General features: G+C 38.0%; 1 protein-coding gene and 1 long non-coding RNA gene across 2 annotated transcripts in view; both read right to left on the bottom strand.

Moving 5' to 3' along the window:
• Positions 1 to 23,763, bottom strand: part of LOC145766587 (uncharacterized) — an 82,678-nt gene that overhangs the window by 8,800 nt on the left and 50,115 nt on the right. The window contains exons 39-61 of the mRNA XM_082578305.1: positions 22,563 to 22,722; positions 20,798 to 20,909; positions 20,113 to 20,276; positions 19,430 to 19,549; positions 18,894 to 19,024; positions 17,359 to 17,798; positions 12,742 to 12,849; positions 12,040 to 12,200; positions 10,859 to 10,948; positions 10,375 to 10,530; positions 10,149 to 10,229; positions 8,768 to 9,060; positions 8,123 to 8,327; positions 7,636 to 7,842; positions 6,497 to 6,792; positions 4,224 to 4,331; positions 3,332 to 3,479; positions 2,955 to 3,059; positions 2,365 to 2,627; positions 2,025 to 2,099; positions 1,820 to 1,979; positions 677 to 1,343; positions 39 to 193 (exon numbers count right to left, since the gene is read on the bottom strand). Of these exons, the coding sequence (XP_082434431.1) occupies positions 39 to 193; positions 677 to 1,343; positions 1,820 to 1,979; positions 2,025 to 2,099; positions 2,365 to 2,627; positions 2,955 to 3,059; positions 3,332 to 3,479; positions 4,224 to 4,331; positions 6,497 to 6,792; positions 7,636 to 7,842; positions 8,123 to 8,327; positions 8,768 to 9,060; positions 10,149 to 10,229; positions 10,375 to 10,530; positions 10,859 to 10,948; positions 12,040 to 12,200; positions 12,742 to 12,849; positions 17,359 to 17,798; positions 18,894 to 19,024; positions 19,430 to 19,549; positions 20,113 to 20,276; positions 20,798 to 20,909; positions 22,563 to 22,722 (4,405 nt within the window). The remainder of the gene's footprint in view (positions 1 to 38; positions 194 to 676; positions 1,344 to 1,819; positions 1,980 to 2,024; positions 2,100 to 2,364; positions 2,628 to 2,954; positions 3,060 to 3,331; positions 3,480 to 4,223; positions 4,332 to 6,496; positions 6,793 to 7,635; positions 7,843 to 8,122; positions 8,328 to 8,767; positions 9,061 to 10,148; positions 10,230 to 10,374; positions 10,531 to 10,858; positions 10,949 to 12,039; positions 12,201 to 12,741; positions 12,850 to 17,358; positions 17,799 to 18,893; positions 19,025 to 19,429; positions 19,550 to 20,112; positions 20,277 to 20,797; positions 20,910 to 22,562; positions 22,723 to 23,763) is intronic.
• On the bottom strand, positions 14,809 to 15,448 carry LOC145766397 (uncharacterized). The gene is made up of 3 exons (XR_014288716.1): positions 15,354 to 15,448; positions 15,098 to 15,220; positions 14,809 to 14,946 (listed from the first exon to the last, which is right to left on the bottom strand). It is a non-coding gene; the product is annotated as an uncharacterized LOC145766397 (long non-coding RNA).

Here is a 23,763-nt window from a genome sequence, read left to right as displayed (position 1 = left end):
AACGCACAATGCATCGGAGATACGCTACTGATACTTACTTTGGGTTGTCAAGGCCGTCACGCATCTTTTTCTCATTTTCAAACTGCTGTAAGATTCGCAGTATACAAAGTAAGAGGTAACGTCAGCTGAAGTTACTGGAGTTTCAAAATGGCGCAGACCCCAAACTAAACGTTCATCGTCTTGCTCGGACGACCTACCGAAGAAAGTGATCAATTTTTTTATATAAAGCAATGACAACGTATGAAGTTTTTAATTGTAAGAATACTCATCTTAGGACTAACAAAGCTTCTTCAAAAGCCTGTCCTGACAGGTTAGCATACAGCCTACTTGTGCAGGCTTGGAACCATGACCACATGCTCGGTCATCAAGATAGGAAGATTGAAGTTTCCACTAGTTGAAGTATCGTCGTCTGTAAATTAATCCATGCACTAAAGCTGTCGCTAAATAGAAAGTGGTTCTAATAAGGCTTTACTCATGCGCATGCTCCAAGAGTCAAATAGGGCCGCTTGATCTTGAGGCTTCTTAGCTTAACCAATGGAGCTATCCGGGCGGACTGAGCTATGAATTGACTAGAGAGAAGTGAAAGACAAAAGCGAAAAACGCCTTCTGCATGAATAGCAAGTTGATTGAATTTTATTGATTAATGGTATCAAAGTTTTAAAAAATGTTGTCTTACCCTGTTGATACCGGGGAATGCCCTACAACGATACAAGTCGCTCGATTTGGGGATGTTCCATCTGACGGAATGTTGATTCCGAACCTATGCTCTTCCAGAGGCAGTTTGAAGACACCACTGTCTATTTCAGGGTCTCTGGTGTTTCCTCTTTCCCCCAGGTTAGTACTGGATTCAAATATTTCCAAACAGGCAGAAGAGGTTTCTATTTCCATTGTGGAGTTCATTTTGTTCATTTCAGTGTCATAGAATATGGAGTAGACATCGTCAGTTTCAACCTCTTCAAGGTCAGTTACAAACTCTGTGACTTCAACAACGACTCCTTCTCCTTTGAGGAGAAGGTCATCATCGGGTTCTACTTGAAGTAGAGCGATGTCGAAGTTGATCATGGAGCTGTCACTTCTCAATTGTTCAAAGATAATTTCATCTTCATCTGTGGCATCGTCATCCTCGTCATCATTTTTATTGTCATCCATGGCCGAGAAATCTGATTCTTTTTTCAAATTGCTTTGGTACTTTGGATGAAGAATCCATTTGTTAACTTTCCAAGCTGATCTACTGACGTCACTTCCTGGAAAATTTGGACTAATGATTGCGTATGAAAACCCAGGTGCTTCTTCAGGGCCTTCTTGCAAGGTCGCTTCGTTGATTTCGAGTGGTTCGTTGTGTCCTGAATACCAATATACAAGTCAATTCGGATGAATGGAAATAGAGTAGGCCTAGGGTAGCTACAATCTATTCTAGTCGATGCATAACCAAGTTTTTTCAATTACTGTCAAGTTATATACTTGAAATGAAATGTTATTTTCTTCATGTCTTTTCTCTGTTCGTGCTGACAACTTGCGAGCAAGTTAAGTATAAAGTAAGTTTTCTACAACTCAGTGCTGTTCGTTGTATTAGCTCAAATATCATCAAGGAACATTGATCTTAAAAAAAAGAAATACGAACTTACACAAGATTGATAAATTCGCCTCTGAATGATGTTGATAATGTCAAGCGTAAATGTAAAAGCGTAAGACGACAAACAGCGGCAAAAAGCATGAGCCGAAACGAAATCTTTCAAAAATATTGTTGCTGTTTTTCGGTCAAGTTTTAATAAATACTACCTGAATGATGTTGTAAGTTGTGCCTAAAAATATAAACTACCTTCTTCCATGTCGGATTGGGAGCCTTGGGGATTTTGATGTTGGCTATCGCTCACATAATCATCATAGGAATCGGGATGGAGCAGGCAATGTGCAGGCACTACTACCCATTCGTGTGTTATAAAGACTGCACTACATAGGAATGCATAACCAGTCAGTTTCTTTGTTGCACCATCTTCTCCGTCGGCTTCATCCTCTTCTTCTACGGCTGCAACTTCTACACTAGGTGTAGCAACGTAAAGGCCGGCAACCCACGGCCAGTGACTTGGGGCTGAGACGTTCTATGTTAGACAATAAATGGAGATAACGATAAAGTATCTAGAAGCAAAGTAGTTGGAACGCCTGAAGAGAATTACAACAATCAAAAGTTTTGTGAAACAGACACTCATTTTAACTTATTACCACAAAACACATCACTCTACACCAATACAAATGTCTGGTTTGCAAAAAAAAAAAAGGATTTTAACATATGTAAATATAGGAAAGCCATTGAGTTATTTGAAACGGTTAAAGTTTTCAAAATGTATTTGTTGCATAAGTTCTCACCGGATAATTTGTTTTGACTTGTTCTGCTACTTCAGCAACTTGATATCCGCAATCCTCATTCATATGATCCACGGTTGTAAATTCTCCCTGGATGTCAGGCTGCACACTGCACTGAGCCTCATCATGACCACCAAAGCAGTCAAACACTCCATCACAAATGATGTTGTTCACTCGTCGAAGAGAAGGTGAACGGAGACTGCATCTGTCAACAACGTCTTGCGAGCACACATCTCCGGCAGTGGTATTGGGTGACACACTGGTGTCTAGTAAGTAGAAACATAGAAACGAAACATTCAAAAAGAAAAAAGATTCAGTAGCCTATAATTTCCAGCTAACAATGAGTTTTGAGAGTAATCTATACATCGAATAATTGTTGGGTTTTGGAATGCTTTATTTTCGATTGAGAAATCCTCGTTGAACATTTATCGTCTAGAAGGTTTTAAATTGCCATACTTGTAGGTTTTGATTTACTAATAATGCTTTGCTCATTCAAAAACATTTACTGACGCAGGGCCTGTCACCTAAAATTGAATTTAGGTAAGAGAAGGTAAGAATGCTTATTGCTTATCCTTGAATTCGTTTCAACTCACCTGATGCGCAAAGAGTTCGAATGGCAGAAAAACAAGTTTCTTCGTCGGAACCACTTCTGCAGTCACTTTTTCCGTCACAAACCAACTCCATAGGTATGCACTCTCCTAAACAAAAACAAGTGTTTCTATTCTATAGCATACAATTTGATTATCTGCCGTAAAAGATGGGATGATGCAGTTTGCTAATAAGTCTTGATATTAACATGACGTCAACCGGCAAGTGTTTTGTGTAGTTTCTCGAATTTTCTCAATCTAATGCACCTCAGTTTTTGATCTATGTTTGGAAGTGTGCGAGTTTATTGCATCATGTAGCCTCTTAAATTGATTATAGCAACGTTCATTAGTTGCCAATAAATATTAATATAAGAACATCATACCTGATAGTTGGTCTTGGGATATTGTGGAGCACCTGTAGTAACCTTCACCAAATTGACATTCATCTACGCACTCCCCTTGGGTGACTACAATGTTATCAATGGCAATATCAGATTGGTAGCCGAAACCTCTTACTCCTTCAAACATAATCTGAAAAAAGATGAAGTTAGCTTACGTCACAAGATAAGAATTGTAATCTGTACCCTCCATTAGTCGACTAAACTTTTAAGCACAAGACCAATAGCCGTCCTGACATAAGTTAATTGATTTGGAACCTTTTATCCTCCGACTGAGAAAGTTGGAAAAAGTCGTTGCACTATGACAAGACACAGAGCGGAGCTGCAGCTCGCATTTACTATTGCTATTACATGTCGACCGAAAAAAGGTCAAATAATGAGGAAGTCAACGAAGGACCAGTATTTAAAACACAATATTGCACAATGCACATTTCCATACACATTTTACATGTAAACTACTTTGATCTTTTACCAACATGACCAAATCTTAATTTGCAAACTTAAAATTTGGAATGTTATGTTGCCATATACAATGCTAATGAATAAATCCTTTCATTCTACTTTTCCGATTTAGCAGTTTTTCTGTATAGCCTAGTCAGAACAGAGCTCAAAAGCTCTGTGTGCTTCTGTACGGCTGCACTGGTATTGTCTGCTTTATAAAGCGCTGAGAAGCAACGCCAATGTAGGATGGATACAGTGCTGTGAGAAAACACATTAGTATTATTGTGATATGTTAATGACGTTATTTTAATGTCGAAGCAGCAAGCTGCTTGTAATGTTCGTTTTTCCAGCACCACAAAAATGAGAAAAACTTAATGAGCACAGATTCTAATTTCAGATTCTTATTTATGTACTGCATGGAACATGTTTAACCGACCTGAAAGTTGTTGAAAGGATAAAAAGTTATTGCTGCTTCTGTCCAACTTCCCTCATTTCGTCTCCTCTGCTCACCATATTTACTCCAGAGAAGATACTGCTGAGAACTGTCGCGAAAAGCAATCTTTAAAATGCAAGCCATGATCTGACTAACAGCTGTAACTTACAATGCATTGTTTTTACTTTTCATTTACTTTGCATGTTTGTTTATAGCCTATGTGGCGTTATTGAAACATAATAAAATGGCTTGACTTAGTAGTTAGTAAAGTGGACAAGTCAGCTGCATGCACAGTTGCACACTCTCGTCGTAAGAGCCCTGGCACGGCACTGGCCTGGCACCGTTCAAGAGCATGCTGCAAGACACTTAAAGATATGCTGAAAGGTAGAAACGAAGATTTGCTTTCTTGCCCACATAATCTAAATCTTCAACCACCCGCCGCAATCCTGGATACGACACAAAACAAGCAAAACTGCAGTGTAAAATGGAGAAAACAAAAAAACAGTTGGGGAGAGTGGGGTTGGTTGAATCATTTTAAGGTTTTATTTCGCTTGTGGGCGCCACAGACTACAAGATCATGGTGAAAATTGGTCTGCTGATACTGTACTTGGACATACACTCTACTAGATGAAAATGGTTTCATATAAATACTACAAAGCAATTAAAATTGAAGCACATTTCAAAAAAGGTACTATTTTTTTTTAACAACGGGGTTGGTTGAATCACATGGTGGGGTTAGTTGCATCATTCATAAAATCATTTTAAAGAATTGCTTGTTGTGTTGTATAACATAACACATTACTTGGAATAACTACAAACTAACTTAATAGCAAAATATTTATAGCATTCCACAAAAACAAGCAAAACAGTATAACACATTTTGTGCACATAAACAGCCCATCTGTACAAAGCTCATGAGCCCATTACGATACATTTCACCCAAGCTTCTCTGTCAACACTGTTATTGTAATTTTCTCCACATTGGTTGCATAGCCATGCTCTTCCATCTGCAGTAGCTGCTGAACCTCTTTTTCCTTTTTCTTGTGATTAATAATAATAATGTTATGGTTTTATTTATTGTCGCTCTACAACAGCTAAGGTCTTTTAGCGACAGGGCTCATTTTTAATTTATATCAGGTTTACGATGTTATCTCATTATTACCCGACTCATTCTCACTGCGCTATGCAGGATAGAACACAATCGGTACCGTTTTTAAAGTCTTCGGTTTGACCCGACCTGGAATCGATCTCAGATCTACCAGCACCAGAGCCGAAGGCGAAACCACTCGGCCACTGAGCTGGTCTTTTCTTGTGATTGAATCTTGCTCTGTTTTTGAGGCTTCTTAGCAGTCCTATGCTCAATTGCTTTTTTTGGCGTGTTCGTCAGTAGGCCTATCGTACACTTGAGGCGTTTTCTTCCTTCATTTTATTTACCGGTTTTGATAGGAGCCTTGGGGAACGCACGCACCATTTCAGGGCTGAATGGCATTGAATTAACTCCGGGACTTCTCAATGCGAGTCTTTTCCTACATGAACGAGAGGTTGAAGGTGTATTGACCGGTTCCTCATCGCTTGTAGCGGCCAACAGACCTTGTACCTCAGAAATTGAGCTTTCGTTCGAGGCTGGTGGCTCATCAGCAACGCCAATGCTCTGTGACATCACAGACGTTTGAACATGATCGCATTGGTTAGTGGTTTCATTTGGCAGATTATTTGACTCATCTCTGATTAATGGTTTCATCAGGTGAAAATATAACGGGGTTGGTTGAATCACGTGATTCAACCAACCCCACCAAGATATCACAGAAAATAAGAGTAAAAACTATTTTACACTGAGTTTGAACTTGGCCGTCATTACTAATTTCTTAACACTTAGCTAACTGGCTACAAAAATAACTTCCACCTTCTTATCTGCACACTATCTAACTAACGCTAAACAAAAAATACAAACAACACTGAAATGTTACAAACAGCTATAAAATATGGGGGTACTCAAAAACGCCAACTAAACACCAACTTCGAAACTCGTGCGGTGTAGCATGCTGAAATGATGGCCATGCCTTGCGAAAAAAGTTATCTGATTCGGTTCAATGATTTTAGTCTCAGCGCAGTCGACTGTGGTTCAACCAACCCCCGATTCAACCAACCCCACTCTCCCTTTCTGTTTTTTGTAAAGTCCTGATTTGAGATGAAGTATTAAAAAACTACTAAATACTAGCACTATTAGGCTACTTTTAAAAAGCATTGACTCGTCGTAAAACATCTTCTTACGTTATGGTGGCGTTTTCCATATCTCGTTCTTTCTTTCCCACTCCTCTTCCATAGAGATACACCAAAGGTTTTGTTGACACCACAGATTCAGTGCCATCACCTTCAAATATGGATCCACTGTGGTTTCGAGACAATTTCACAATTACATACACGTTCAGAAATCCAACCGTTGCTCCATGCATGTCATGGACGAAGCGCAAGCAAATAGGGACATCGGGTTTGGATTGAATCGGTGGCGAGAGAATACGAGCCACGTCTCCCGCTGATCGAGGTGATGAAGCCTCGATGTACAAGTAATGTCCTAAAGAATCGGTGTGATAATATGTTAAGTTGTGCTGCAGTTGTAATGTCGATCTAAGCTAGAACGTGAATTACAAGTTTAAGGTATAGAGTATCTTTGTCAACCTTAGATCTTTAGATCATGCAAATAAGTTATAATGTATCCTACTGTGTGTATCTACCAATCTCTCAACGGTTGGTTGGTTGATTGATTAAATCTTTATTTTCGGACTGAGAAAGCTTCATTGAGAGCATAATCCTGGCAGTTTCACATACTTGCAGAGGCTTTGAAACACTGACGCAGGCCTGGTCACCGAGATTGACAGAGTGAAGTTTCCGATTGTTGTCTGTGAATTATTCTATACACTAAGTACAGCTGAATGGAGAGCAGTCCTTGAAATGCGTTGCGCAAGCGCACACCTCCAGAGTCGAATCAGCGCCGGTTGATCTTGCAGATTCTTCGTTCGTACAGTCAGGCGCTCAACCAACTGGGCTATCGGGTGGACTAACGTTGGTTGCGCAAACAAACTACTTTGCCATTCAACCGATCATGGCAATATCGTTAAGTTACCAACCACAGTACCTCGTCATGTTTTCAATAATATTTCGTTTTATATTTCAGCACTGTTTTGCCGCATAATGCGGTTTCTTTAAATTTGTATGCACAAGTAAAGCTTGGCTCCCAAAATGACTTACAACTGCGCAACGAAGGAACACTGCTGACCATGTCACTCTTGAATGTCTCATCTAAAAAGCACCAAACGAAATGCATGGCAAGTCAGCACTAGATTGAGATACCTTGACAATCTATCCAAAATTATGAAAAATTTGTCCCATACGAAAGAAGAAGATTTAAATTGGTCACCTTGTCTATCAATAGATGCGTCGTGACTAGGTCCCGTGTTTTCAGACGACGTAGCAAATCTCTGGCGCCTCCAAGTGAATCCAGGAGTTGCTGCCTCATTCGTAAAACCGCAGTAATGAGAAGAAAAGTCACATTCAAAAAGTTCTCTTTCCACCGGGGTATCCCCAGCTTGCAATAGGGACTGTGATCTCACAGTAGCTCGAAATCCTGCCAGAACAAAATAATGACATCGACCCAAGAACAACAGCAAGACCAAACAAAGCAGTAGGCTACCCAGGGGGCTAAGAGAATAATTTAGGCCGGTAGCAATGAAACCCTTGGGCCCCAATTTAAGACACGTCTAGTAAAAACACATTATATCTAAAGAATACGCAATGGTTTCTTCAAGTCCACGAGCCCTTTGAAAAGGTTACAGGTTCCTAAAATCACCTACGACTCGGGTCCAAAAGTACCCCTGGACCTTTCCTGTCAACGCTACTGAGCTTACCTGTATTGGTGACAACATTGTCAGACAAAAAGTAAGCGGTCATGGCGGAACCGCTTGACTCCTGAGTTCCTACAGCGCTCAAGGTGTCGTAACAGAAGTCTCCTATAACCGGATCGCGAACTGTTTCTCCATCATAAAGAGTGACAGAGTCGTAGTTGCAAGTACGATGGTCTTCCAGTAGCAAATCAGTAAACTCTAAAACTATCTATAAAAGAATGTCTGGGATAAGTATCAGCTCATTCACCAAGTGAGACCCGGGAAAAGTGTTTAGCTGGTACATTATAATAGCTGTTTCCTGTTACAGCGGTGATAAAGATTACATTCCTTTAATTACTTTTTTTTGTATTTCCTTTAAATTTTACTGGGGTAAATATCAGTTTGCTGGCTTAGTGAAACTCGAAAGAGATGCTTAACTACAAGCTTGCAGATACAGCGATAATAAAGATTAGGCTGCAGTCATATAATTACTTTCATTTATGTTACTTATATTTCTTATTTTTTTACTCAGGATTACGATTGACAATGACTGGCTGTATTGTCGAAAACGTTTTCAATTGTTTTATCATGTCAGCGACAACCGTGGTGTTACTTTCTTTCGTTTGCATGTAATACAAGATCACTTTTAATTGCAATATTATCACTTACCCCATAACCCTCCCCTGTCAAGATGGTCCATGTGCAATTAACATTGACTCCATATGGCTCTGGGAAATTAGGAGATGTCACAACCCAAGAAGAGAAGGAGGAGTCCAGAAGAGTGGTGGTCCTGGAGCAAGGAGGGGACGAATTAGGGGAAACAGATATCGAAATTCTTGGACTTCCACGTTCGCGAGAGGTAGATGTGCGGGAAGCAGGCTTAAGTGGATTGAAGGAGCGTGGAGTTGGTGGAAGAAGATTCGGAACAGAAGGAGGTGATGGATTAGTGAAAGCAGGGCTTCCTGAAACAGAATAAAATTCAAAAGTGAAATAAAAGTTGAACAGAGCAATTTAACAAAAAAATATTTTTTTTATCATTATAATCTTATTATGAAGCTATGGTTATAGGAGCACGAAGCCTAGCAACGTAATCAAATGTAACATATTTAACTTTATTCCAATGATATTTACAGAAGTCAAAAAAGAAAAACGACATAGAAACAAATTATGAACGTTTGCGACATCACAAAATGTTTTCTTCAGGAATAACATACAGTACTTTTACATCTAAACAAAATACAATGGTTAAACATTAAATGTATCAGAAAAGTCCTTTTTGCTTTGTGTATTTTAAAATTAGTTTTTCGCATTTTGCCTATCGTACATATCACATTATGTGTTCTGTTTGACCCCGTTTGCAGTGACATTTGAAATTCTCGTGTTTATTGTTGAGTGTTGAGCTAGTCAGAAGTACTGTGCAGTTTTTGTTTTCTTCCTGTTAATAAATTTAATATTTAACTATTGCATTCTGTTTAGATGTAAAAGTACTGTTATTCCTGAAGAGGACATCTTGTGATCTCGAAAACTTTCGAAATTTATTTCACGTAGTTTTTCGTTTTTGACTTTTGTAAATATTATTGTAATAAACTTAAATCTGGTAAATTTGATTACGTTGCTAGGCTTCGTGTGCCTATGTTTCAATAAGACGAACTCTCTACCAAACCTCTATCAAGCTGTCGCAACCTTAATATAAGTTGTCAGCATCTTATTCAAGTAAAATATTATCATAGGCGATTACAAAAATAACTTTATCTAAAATTTTACTTATTTCAACTAATCATATATTGGTTCTTTTATGAAACTAGTTTAGTTTTTTATCGTGATCCTTTAATGAAGTGAATAGATTCATAAATTTGGTGATGTAAATAATGCAGTGTTTATCTTTTTTCACTGCTATGTGCAGGCGCTACTTGGAGGTAAAACGTCGACAAGATAATGATACACAACTGGTAATAAAAAAAAATATTTTAAAGATAGAAATAAGGAAATGCGGGTTTCTATTGTAAAACGACTAACGTTTAAGGTATTTTTTTTGAAATTTCTTTCTTACCTGCCAAAAGTGGAAACACAGTTGACTGAGGCAAGGGGAATAAAGAAAATATTCCAGGGATCTGTCTTTTCGATATTTGATCTTGACAAGAATGAAAAGAATAAATCACAGTAAATACAGAAATAAAATGAAAACACTAATGTAAAATGTGTTTGATACAAAAGAAGACTTGTTAAAAAACAATTTTTAATCATTCCCGCAATCAATTTTCAACTAAAACACTCACGAAAGACTTGCTGATTGATGTGGATGGTGGTGTACTCATCCTCGTTGTAAACCGATCCTTGTTCTTCCTCCACAAAGTATCGAAAGAGAAATCCCTCTTTATCTAAACTCGAGTTGTGGTGATTTAGTAGCAAGGTGAGTCCTTCTCTAGCGATATCTGAAAAATAATTCTTACATACCACTTCGGTCCTGTAAACCAATCCAAGGCATGGGTGTATGGAAAAGCTACATTTGATCTATACCATGTGCAGCCTTCGTCACAGATCTACTAAATCAAATTTAGCTGATCAAAAGCATTCGCGACATGTTAAAAATACAGGAAACAATCCTCAACAATTCTATTGTATTTACAATTTTGCTGATTTGATGCTTTAAAATCATTAAACGTTAAAAGTGAAAACGTTGAAAACGTTGATTGAGCATATAAAAGCATATGCTTTTGTGATAGCAAATGAAGGCATTTGTCAGAAGGTGTGATTTTTCACCTGCGAAAATTAGCACAATTTTCTTATTTGAAGTTGAATTGTCATTTGCTGATTGCATTTCCTCGCCGCTGGATTCCTCGTCGCGTACATCTGTATAACATAAAAAAGCGGCTCTGAAGTTTTAAAAAGTACCCCTCTTTGAGCCCTTGATCCCATTCTGAATGATACTGAAGGAACAGATTTTCAACAGTTAACCTTGGCATTGTGGTTAACATTATTAGCCTACTTCACAAATGTAGATACAAACGACTTGTTTTAGCCTGATGCTGCGAGTGCTATCTCGCTAAAACAGGTCGTTTGTATCTACCTTTGAAGTAAGCAACGGTCATGTTGCTAAAAGCGAAACTCAATCTATTACAGGGGTTCTTAACCAGGGGTGAACGCACCACTAAGAGGTGCGATACCTGTGCCTAGGTGGTGCGGGGATGCTGAGTTAACAAGCTTTGTTATAATATGACGTAAGAAGCAAAGTTGTTTTACCAGGTTTCAACAAAAACTTCGAACTGTAGGCGACTATTAGCCTACTTTTCTGCCAATCCTAGGAGGAGATGAGAGAATTGATTGGAAATTTCAAGGTGGTGCCGACAATGCAAAAAGTTAAGAACCGCTAATCTAATACATTATCAACCTAGCTGGAACACTGATAAAAGTTATGTAACCTTACAGTAGAATAAATTCCCACATAAATCAGGCGCTTTGTAAGCTGTACAGTGTACATTTATATTTTTAAGCGACCTACATAATAAAATGAAGCTTTTTAAAACGAGTAAAGATAAAGTTGTCTCATACTCTGATACTGGACATCGGGAATAGGAAGATAAGGTTCTCAGTATACTGAGCCTTTCTCCTGTAACTAACGAGAGTAGAGTGACTACCGTCATTCCCTGAGAAACTACGCCCACCCAGTTTATTACACCCTGGACAAAGGAGAATGGTGTTTGTCAACAACAGCTGAAGTCCACTACTAATAACCATCTAAAACGTGTGATGGTACTCTTACGTGCACCGTCTTTTGGCAAAATTGTTTAAAGGTGAAAAGTAATTTGACGTGGAACACATACAGCCCACACAGCACTTAAAGCAAGGTTTGAAAAGCTTTTAATGTTTTATTGCCGATATAGTTGTCAGCATTAGCTTGCAGTAGTAATAATAACAATACGGTAACCGATAATCTTCATTACCAATATCGGTTGGAAATGCTCGAGTGGTGAAGGCGGTGAATTCCAAGTTGGGATGCCGGCAAAAAGTATCGACAGCATGTCCAAGCATCATGGGAGAGATTTGCGATTGGTCGTATCTTCCCAAAAAGCTGTTCAACTTGCACCACGACACGTTTGAGCATCTGCATGACGTCAAAGCAAATTTTAAACAGATATCCGAAGTTGAACAACTTAACAATGTGTTCCTAAATTCAAACAACACTTGTTTACACATGGCTGCTAAGGTAAAGCTGCCAAAGGGGCTGTCAAATCGTAGGCTAAGCAATTACTACAAAGCCCACTGTCAAAATACGTCTTTAAGAAACTATGAGCACCACAACTCAAGTGATGCCGAAACACCAAGAGATCAACATAATCGGTCTATTATCTTATGATTACGTTTGTTTGCTGTTAGAACACAATAGTAGGTTGTGGTATGTCGGTAAGTTTATTTATTTTTCTTGCAGACAACTTAATAACAATTTTGTCTTGTTTAGTTGTGCTTTCGAAACGCTAACTTAGAAATTTGAAAACAGAGTAAAGAGCAAAATAAATTATCACCACAAACTGAGCTGTAAATAACACTTCACGTTCAAAAAAAGTAACTAACTTTAGCTAAAAAACCTTGTTCCTTTGAAAGGAGTAAACTTACAATGGCCTATCACCTCCCACTGCATCACTTACCTGATCAACAAATCACAGTCAAGTAAAAAGTTGGTTGCGTTTAACGATGAGAAAAAGGTGTATGTGCCATCAGAGCAGTCGCTGTTGGAGAAACTAGTAGCAGAATCGCTGCAATAAACAAACTTCCTGAGCTTGATGTCACGTTGCGTGGATGCTATGCAACTTTGTTGTTACGTAACGAAAGTGACAGAATACTTTGATGTTAAGGTGTATTTTGTTGTATTGTAAAATATCTCAGTTTGTTTATTTGGATGCAGAATCGATGGCTACTTTGGGATGACTGTTTCACGGTTATTGATTGCTTGTGAGATTGATTGATTTATTTTATTTTAATTTTTGAAGCATTTTAAATAAATGTTTTTGAATTTGGAAATAAACACTTTGGTTCAACAATTTTCAATTGCAATCAGTTTTATAACACGCAGAACGCAGAGAAGGCGATAAAGGTCGCTTGGTCAACTTCTCTGATGACGAAAACATTCTTTGATTAAGTGGACAAGAAGACACCTTTGTGTCTACCCTCAAAGTGTGATTAAGATTCTGGACCGCGGTCTACATTTGCCTGAGTATCCGACTGAATGTTAAGGTAACAGTCATAACGGCTAAATGAAAGCTAGAAACTATAGAAATATGTGGTAAACCGTAAAAAACAATCCATAATTATAATCTTTATCTTACAATAAATACAAGATTAAATGCTTTTAGCAGCAAGAATTTTGAAAAGTGACATCTAAAATCTTTCTATCTATGGGTAGTACTCACGCACAGCTTGGTGCAGACATTTTATTGGTTGATATGGATTCTTTTGAATCAAGTGATGTCTCCGTTTGCTCGGAGTCGGACTGCGATGACGTTTGATCTTTTGTGGTGTTCATTGTCGATGAGTTGTTGTACGTTGAGTGAAACATTTCGTCTGGAAATTTATGGCAATTTACATAGATAGTAATGCATTATTACGTAAATAGTTGTATTTACGTATATTACGCAAATAGTAAGATTTGGATTTTCATTTGGACGTCTTCATTGAAGTTTTTGTGGCATCCGATGGAGGTAGTCCTATGTAATTCTGAGTTGTTTTTGCAGATTAAATTAAGGTTATAATGTTTAACATCTGTTCAAGTAGCCTATTACCTATTTATTGTTTTTGCATATTTTCAGGACCTTCTGATGATTCCCCTTTTAGGATGAAACAAACTGTAGAGGTTTTACAAAGTAATAACTATATTTGAAGTAATTTTCTCTGCCTAGATTTTTTGCTTGTTATTTGGCACTTTTTGTAGTATTAATAGTAATTATTGTTTGTTACTGTATTATATATTACGCTGTTCTATATAGATTGTATTTGACTGTATAAATATTTGGTTTCCTTGACTAATTCCTTCAGACAACCCAATAAAACAAGGATCCAAAATAGGAAATAATTTTATAGATTAAACTGTTACCCAAAGCGGAAATGGTAAAAAAAAAGTAGCCTAAAGAAATTATTTCTTCAAGTATAAAATGTATACTTTTCACGAAACCGCTAAAGTAATTAAGTAAGGTGATCCCATATTCAGTTACTGAGCAGCGGCGAATGAGAAGATAAGGTTCTCATCACACTAGACCTTCCACTCTAACGAGAGTAAGGTGACCAATTTTTTTTCCATCGTCCAACTTTCTTTCAGCAACTACTCCCACCAAATTTATTACACCCTGGGTAGAGTAGAGCTGAAGGAAAGGCGGTGAGAGAAAAGAACTGGCGAACCTACTTTCCTAGTGCTGAAGGATTAGTACAATGTGAACCATATTTTTTCATCCCCGACACTTGGAATCAAGTATGGGACCAACCTTTATCCCAAATTAAATAAGACAGATATAAAACAATCAATTTTTCACCTGGAAACACTGCTCCTGTGAGGGAGTGCAAAGGTTGCTGTGACCCATTATACTTTCCAGAAAATAAGTTGAGAATACTGTCTGTCTTAAAGTATTCAACAACCAGTATAATCTGGATTATTTCAGTGCTACTGGAGTTGTACTCTGGCATAATATGCCATCTGCAAGATCTATCTATCTGCTTCGGGAATCCAGGGCTCGCTATCACACCTTTCTTGTGAGTTAAAGTGAAGAAGCAGCTAGTAACATTGGTTGGCTGCGAGATTGGTTTGAGTGACGTCACGTTAGAACCAGAGTCAAGGAAAGGTGGGTTTATTGAAAGTGTTAAGTCTAAAAAAAAATAAAAGCAACAATGAATGTACAATTATAATAACAATGAAGGTGTAAAGTAACAAATATGTAGAGTAGATACGAGTTTCAAATTTTTTTACGGTTAATCATTAGGCTTTGATTTAGGTAAGAGTATAAACTATCGTATTACTTGGTTTAACTTTCAATTTCAGCGTTGTGTTTACATGAAGAGTTTCAGTCCGGATACCCCACTGAACTTTGGCAAGATCTGGAGTTACAGCACTGTCATTTGCATACAAGTAATTTCCTGTATCTGCAAAACACATAAGACCATTAAAGAGCCATGCTTACTCTATTAGTGCCTCGCAAGTAAATATTTTAGTCAAAGCGATCCAAGCAAACAAAGGTTCGGAACTGAATTGAATTGTGTTTAAACATAATTTTACCTGCAGTGTTTGGGTTAACAAATTTCCACTGCCCGATAGTGTCATTGTAGTATAAAATGTTTTGCACAGTGCTTCCATCAAGAAGTAAGATTGGCTCCTCCTGAAAATGAAGACAAACATGCAACACATTGACGTTTTGAAAAATTTTATACGTAGCCTACCGGAAATATATTAACTCTTTCTGTAAAATTCTAATACCATATCAGGTTTGAATTTTCTTTTTTAGTTGCCAGTATAATGGAACCTTTAATTAGAAAATTACAACACCGTAGGGGAGATGCAGGAGAGTTGAGGCACAGGAAAAGTTGAACCACCACCTCTAGCAGAAATTCCGTTTAACATAATTGCACTCTACTGTCACTAGTGGTATGAAAAAACAATGTTACAGCTTCACTGCTATCAAGAAGGCTTCACGATGTAGCCACGGAAAGTTATCTTTGAAAATGCAAAAAATGTATCAAAAAGTAGATTTGACAAATTTCGGCATTTGCTTAAATAACTCTAGATCTATAAAAGATATTTAAATTACAAATATAGTGCAGGGTAACTTTGGAAAAGGTGATTGTATGCAACAATTACCATGCAGCTTCTTAAAAGCGTTTTGAAGAAATCCACGCTAAATTCAAAATGGCTACGATTAGGAGAGTTGAACCACCACGTCAAGGAGAGTTGAACCACATGGCTCAACTTTCCCTTTTATTTAATGAAACTTTTTTTTTCAAATCTACAATTCTAGCGTTTAAATTGTTGTTTTATGCTTAAAAACGATAGGTCTATAGGCCTACTTGCTTGCAACAGTTAATTATTGAAGCAAAAATATCAAAGCAACTGGACTTTTGCTTCAACCTATTTGTTAAAACAGTCTAGCCAATCATGCAAATGTTTCAGGCATTATGGTGAGTTCTACAAAAGAGCCCAAGCCATCTTTGCTGAATTATTTGTTATACTGTGATTGAATAGCTAACCTAACGGCTTATCTATTACAATGGTCATCAATAATTAACGTTACAAGAGATTCAATTCAAAAACTGGCAAAGAAGGCGAACGTGGCCTATGGAACCATGTTCACAGTTCTCAAGAAGGATTTGAAGATGAGCCCATTTAAATACATGAAGAAACAGTTGCTAAATGTCAATACTATTGAGAAACGTCTCTCCAGAGCCAGAATTCTGCTCTCACGCATTGAAGGAGGCACGCTGCCAAACCTTGTGTTTAGCGATGAGAAGAAATTTGATGTCTAGCATCATTTTAACAGTCAAAATGATCGTGTTTGGTCAAGAAATGGTTACATGGAACCCCAGGTAGTCACTCGAAGACAAGGGGCGGCAAAAGCAGTGATGGTGTGGGCCGCAGCCAACGAATCAGCAGGAAGGAGTCCATTGATTTTTGTGGACCAAGGAGTGAAATTGAACCAAGAAAACTACTGAAATGATATTCTTGAGGGTTCATTGTTGCCTTGGGAAAAGAAACACTTCAAAAAAACTTAACTGCTGGTCATTCCAACAAGATTCTGTCCCTTCACATGGAGCAAAGAGAACGCAAAACTGGCTTTCAGCTATAATGTGCCGTTCTTCATTTACAAGGAAGAATGGCCTCCTTCATCCCCAGACCTGAACCTCCTGGACTTTGGCGTCTGGTCTTACCTGGAGAACAAGGTTTCGACTAAACACAACCATCAAAGTTTGCAAGCGCTGAAGGCTAATCTGAAAAAAGAATGGACCTAAATACCTCAAAGATTTATTTGTGACTTTTGCAGGTCCTTTTCGAAGCGTCTCCGACTTGTTATCGACGCAAATGGCGGACACATTGAGTAAAACTTGTTTTTCCTAAATACAGTACCGTAGTCTATATGTCTTGTGGCTGGAGTGATAGCAATCCATTCAGTCGCAAGTTTATCGAAGAAGGTACCAACAGTGTATCTATTAAATGCTGTTGCCCTTGCTAATCATGTCGCTTCAGGAGTAGGCTATGTATCGACAACTTTTGGCGATCTTTGAATCCCAACCAGAAGCTTTGTCCTGCTTTCTTGTTCTCTTTCCAGCTATCGGGAATAACAACGTTACTTCTCACAGCAAATTCGTAGGCAAGCATGCGACATTTGTCTTTTGACCAGCCATGATAGGTAAAGGCCAAGTCTTTCACGTGATTGGCTAGTTCGGTTTCCATTTCCATTGTAAATATCATATTAGCTGTTTTACATTTCTTGTATCCAAAATTGTCATGACGTTTTTCTTTGCGTTTCTTAATGTATCGCTCTAAATTGGACCTGTTGTTGACCCCAAATTGGTTTGCAGCTGATCGAATCCAGGTGCCACGTTCATTTGCTTCAGCAGCACGCTGGAGATCTTCTTCAGAGCTACTACGAGTAGAAATCCGGGTGTATTTTATGGCATACTGCTTACAAGCTTGATGTTTTCTTTTAAAAAAGTCTGCACTCATAAAATTCTGTGGTGCATAAATATACAGTACTTTAGGCTTACAGATAGTTTACTGTTTAACAGAAAAAGTCATTCTTAACTGCACTGATTGTTTGTCGAAAGCACAAATTATGACTCACAAGGTTTATGAGGCTTTTGCAGAACATTGCTACTCTAACTTTGAACTTCTACATTACATGGATCAACTCTCCTTATCCGGTTCAACTCTCTTTAACCCTATGATCAACTCTCCTCTAGGTGCAGAAGAGTTGAGCCATTTGGCAAAACTTTTTTAAAGTTAAATTTTGAAAATACGTTTGATATTGACTAACATTTAATCAGAGTGATTGGAAGCCAATTGGTTCTACTTCAACATAAGCACACAACATTTGGACCAGCAACCATACAATCGGAAATATGGGCTCAAAAGCAAAAATTGGCTCAACTCTCCCGCATCTCCCCTATATGTAGTTTAGCATTCAATACTATTCTCAATTCGTTTGAATTTTCTCGTACTTGCTGATAAGTTTGAACCCGTTAAAAAAGTCATTACATTTCTATGGAGTGAACGTACGTGCTGCACGTAAAAACTTTTAGGTTAAAATAATTGTTATATCTTTGTTCCAAGCTACGATAACAAAGCAGCAAAAAAACAATTACCAAATGATGTTTACTATGTGCGACTATTGAGTTGCGTGAAAAGTGTTTATCAGTCTTAGCAGGCAAATGGAATGATTTCCCTTTTCTTTGATTATCCTACATAAAGAGTGAAAGAATAAGAAAAAAAGTAAAGTAATGTACTCTTAAAAAATACGCTAAAGTTACAAAACGTCAAACTAAGTTCTTCTATTTGTCTCATAAACTTGTAATAAAAGAAGTTTTGCTACAAGCTATGACAGCCAGTTGAACTATAATAGACAAAAGTATTCTTTCAGGTTTTATATTACTTTCTCCAGCAATTTAAGTATGTATCACTGTAAGAGCTACAATAGGAAAGAATTAAGATGTGCTTGTTTTTGAAGAATTTTTATTTATTGATAAAAAATAGTTAAGTAATCCTGATAAAAAAATGCTTTATACAAAACTACTTCATATATTGACTTTGTAAAATAGAGTTTATTACCTGAATATAAGATGGTCTGCTACCGATTATGGCGCCGTCTGGTACATACAAGCCTGTATAACTCAGTAGGGCATTCAATGCATCTACAGCATCTCCCTCACTGTGTGATACTTCGATTGGATATACAGGACCTGGGTAGATATGCAGGCTATCAGTTACAACACATTAGTTCACAGTTGTGAGCAAAGGCGGATCCAGTATGTAGCCTTGAGAGTCGGCGATGTCAACAAAACGAAGTGATGTGAAGGTCCAAATTAGTGCGATCTTGCAATTACATCGTTAGTAAAGTTACTTTTCTGTGTTTTAATTAAGGAGTAGATCGCTCTCCTGTCTGGATCCGCCTCCGGTTGTTGATTTGCGTTGTTTGTGCAATATTCCTTTTTCTTAACCAGTTTACCAGCCAGCTAGTCTGTAAATGCTTTGTTGGTCAAGAAGCTGTCTTTATTTAGTTTGACTTGAAATTGTTTTCATCACGTACAGCAGTTATTAAGCTTTTTACTTTTCTTTTATCAGCAACGTTGGGTGGATTACTAAACCTGTGTAATCTTTCTTTCCCCCTGTGATTGTGTAGGTCGCATAGAATCCGCGATCACTGGTCTCGCTGTCCGAGTAGAAGACGACTTCGACATTCTCTCCAGTCACTTCAAAGGTCAGGTCTTGGAAAAGTAATTTCATAAAGTTAGAGCTAATGAAATCTACGAAACGTAGCATAGCACAGTGCTCTTCAATAAAGATTCCGCGGAACGTTTAGTTGGGTTTCGTGAGTTTAAGGACTTCGCGATGGTTTCTCGTTTTTTAAAGAAATTGATATCTTGCTTTAGCATGCTGATGTGCCATTCTAAATTTTTCGATCAACGCGCCACATTCACACTTTTTTTAGCGTAAGCCCAATATAATGATATTTGAATTTCTTACTAGCAAATCGTGATTTCTAAGTTTTTTTTAGTATAAGTTCCGTGAAAAACCCAAATCGCGAATAAATCAAAGGTTCTGCGATACCGAAAAGGTTGAAAAGCGCTGGCATAGCACACGATTATATCTGCGGTAATACTTGTTTATGGTGGGAGCAGGGCGTAAATATGAAAGAAAATTAAGAGGCTATACTTTATCTTGTTGGCCGATTGTCTAATGTCAGATGACAGAGGCTTTTCAGTAAAAAAAAAAAAAAAACAGCAGGGAACTCCTGATTTTATATTCATATTTTTCTGGTCAGTTTTACCTGGATCGCCTGTATAGTGTCCAGAAAAGTACCCCAGCGAATTGTTTAGATGCATCCCACCAGCAAACACTTCAACTGCATCATAATGTCTTCCTTCTGTATCCAGCGTCTCGAATTCGAGTCGTATTGTTTGTCCCAATTCACCCAAAATACGGTACACGCACCTGATTAAAAAAAATAAACAAAATATGAACAATAAAGCCTCTAGAATATTAACACAACTAAAATAAAAAAATATTTAGATACAAAAAATATGATTTCAACTAATTTGTTCCACAATTTTTTTTCTTAAAAAGTAGAACTGTTTTGCAAAGCAGTGTTGTTACAATCACTTATGCATAAATGATTTTAGTGACCATCATATTACAGTGTGTTGGTGCACCCAATTCAAGTATATGCGAAAGCAGCCTATTGCAAATAGTAAAAAAAAAAAATCAATTCTGAAGTTGACCACACATCTAACCTTTTGTTGGCCTATTACGTTTTTTTTTTTAAATCATAACTATGAGAAAATTTGTCTCTAAATAATATTTCATGTAGAAGTTTCATCGCTGGGTGGTTTGCTAATGAATGATACTGCCCATTACAATTTATTTTGATCCAAAAAACTTTTTAAAATTAAAACTTTTGGTTTGGTTCTTTTGAAACTTTCAAGCCAAACATATTTCGTCCAAGTCCAACTTACTCCTGATCGTCAAGATATTTTCCAGGCCATCCTGGACTTGCAATGCTTCCACTTCCTCTTTTGAAAAGTCCTCCGCATGTTCCGTTCTTTAGGTAATTCGGGACAGGTAAATCTGAAAAGTACTGGTTATAAAAAACGTTGTTTACTAATTTTGTGACGTCACGCAATATTTTTTAAATTCTACAAAATTTGTAGACTATACCATGGCCACCTGGAGATGCGGCCTGGTCACATTTTGCAGATTTTGATTACAGCTACTGTTAGTGCTTGACTGACATTTTTTGAGATGTTTTTCCTTTTTGCTGTCTTCTAATGACATAATGAGAATTTGCAATAATTGGCAGCAAAAAGTACCAAGGCCGAACCGGACGTCACCGTACCAACTTATTACAACTGCTGAGATCTGACATCAGAAAAGCTGGCCTGGGATCCCTGCTCAGCACACCACATCTCCATCGATTGCAAAACATCGCAAAGGACAAAACAGAATGGAGATCCTATCAACCTTGTTGAAAGACTGATCAAAGCCAGCGGCTGTCAAACGATTTGGTTACACTGGCGGCGGAGACAGTTACAATAATAATAATGACATAAAACTTTTTTGTTGCCTTGGGGAAGCAGTAGCAAATGAGAAAAAGTAAGTTGAAAAACGCAAAATCAGACTGTTATTGAAAAATTAACAGTCTGACTAAAATCTTCGAAATCAAATTTTCTTTGTTTTTCAACATGTGAGGATGTTAAAACCTATTGTGTCATCTGGGGAAAAGAGAAAGAAAGCGTAAAAATATAATTTTTAGAAAAATTTATTTTAACGTTCGCCTAAAGTTAGAAAAACCTGGAAATTTTTGCAAAATGTGACAAATCAGGCTGTATCTTTAGGTGGCCATGGCTATACATATGTTAGGCTTTCTAGTTTGCGTGGGATAGATCTTATTTAAACATTAAAAGTAAACGGCACAAGCTGGGTCAGGAAAACTTCATTTCATTATTGCTACACCATGCGTCCCGTCTAATCCCAGAAACACTTTTTTTGTCGTATCCAGGCTTACACCTGATGGTTAAAGATTTAGATTAAGTGGACGGGAAGGCAAGGAAGACAATCTTCATGTTCACCTTCAGGCATGCCTCTAAGTGTCCTGCCAAAGACACAGCCGTATGCTCTTGAGCGGTGTCGAACCGGCGCCCTTGCGATTGCCGTTTCAGGGCTTTCACCACTCGGCTATGCAGCCAGAAACACTAAAAACTATGGTATGGAATGCACTGTATTTTTCTATTGCACATTTCCAGCCTCTTAAAGTTAGATGAGCTAGCTTTCATTTGTGCGTGCAAGAGCAGCGTTCTTCAACCTTTTTTTTTATCTCGGAAGCACTGGTTTATTTTCGAGTTTGTCACAGAACCCCAATGAACAAATGACTTAACCGTCATCAATGTTTGTTCTTCGGTTATTGACTGCACTCAACCTCTTTTTTAACAAAAACTGGTCTATTTGGAGTGTGAATGCGGCACAGTGATCAAAGAAGTTAGAATGACGCCCCAATATACTGTACTGAAACATGAATTCTATTTTTCTTAAAAAAAAAAAGAGGAACCATCGTGGAACTCTTTAAATTCACGGAACCCCATTACATGTTCCGCAGAACCTCTGTTGAAGAGTAGGCCTACTGTGCTAAAATGCAAACTTTAAACCGCCCGATCGTGTTTGTGATCAATGGACGTTGACCCGCACACGAGTCCAAGTAGTCATGTTTCAACCAACAACACTAACTCAAATTTGCTTTGGTGTTCAGCCATTCAGTGAAGTATTGCACGTTTGTAAATACATCGGGGTTAGCGACAAGGGCGCAGCCGAAACTCCAGCTTACGATTCCCGTCAATGTCCACCTTCCATCGTCGGTTTCGCAAAGTAATGGACCGCCACTGTCACCCTGAGATATAAATTAGCAATGTTTTAAATAAAAAAATAAAAAATTGCAGTTTTTTGAAATGGTGAAAACGTACACAAGTCAAAAAAGCAGTCCCAGTCAGACTACAATAGCAATAGCATGTTTATCTTTCCACAAATGGCATTGTTGTGTTGCCATTTAAACAGACAACTGCTATCTAAAATGTTAGGCCTGCTGTAAGTTACTCGAAAGGTCCAAGAAAAATTAAAACTATCCACCCCGTTAGCTCAGCGGTTAAGCGCCCTACTAAAGATCAAGTGGCACTGGTCCAACTATCGGGGAGTGTGCTTGAGCAATGCATTCTAAGGACTTCCCACGGTTAACGCGTTGGGCTCGCAGTCGAGAGCCTGCATGTTCGACTCCAGCCACCCGCACTTGCTGTTGTTTCTCTGGGCAAGAAACATCACGATAATTGCCTCTACTCAGTGATCGATTTCGAGTAATGGTTAGTACCAAATTTAAGTCATAAGTAGAGTAGACAACCGGAAACAGACATTGCCGTCGGCTGCAGCGTGGATCAGGTGTATGTCGGAAGGCGTACACCGATGCATAGCGCTCAAGTCCGCTTTCCCGCAATGCAGGATAAAGATAAAACAAACAAACAAACAAACATTCACCAACAGCTCACAGACAACACTTCAACAGCAATCAGAAACTTCACTCTGTCAATCTTAGTGATTGGACCTGCTGCGTCAGTGGTTCAAAGGCTCTATAAGTAGTATGCAAAACTGCCAAGATTAAGCTCTCAAAGAAGCTTTCCTAGTCCGAGGATAGATTTAATCAATGAATCAAACTTAGTCAAAACGATTTATCGTGAAACTCAGTTTCCCTTATCACTACTTAATTATGTATTTGTTTGTGATTAAGCTTACTTTGTTGCTAGACTTAGACTAAGGCCAAAAAAGCGAAATTTAAATGATCAAAAAATTAGTACCGCGTAAAAGTATGTTTGGAGTGACGGCCTTAAACAATGCAACAATTGTAAAGGCATTTTAATAAAATAGGAATGAGAAGAGGAACTTA

The sequence above is a fragment of the Aplidium turbinatum genome, chromosome 3 (assembly GCF_918807975.1).
Source record: "Aplidium turbinatum chromosome 3, kaAplTurb1.1, whole genome shotgun sequence".
In the NCBI taxonomy this organism is placed as follows: domain Eukaryota; kingdom Metazoa; phylum Chordata; class Ascidiacea; order Aplousobranchia; family Polyclinidae; genus Aplidium; species Aplidium turbinatum.
The sequence above is the reverse complement of the archived record's forward strand: the minus strand, read 5'-3'. Positions and strand labels throughout refer to the sequence as shown.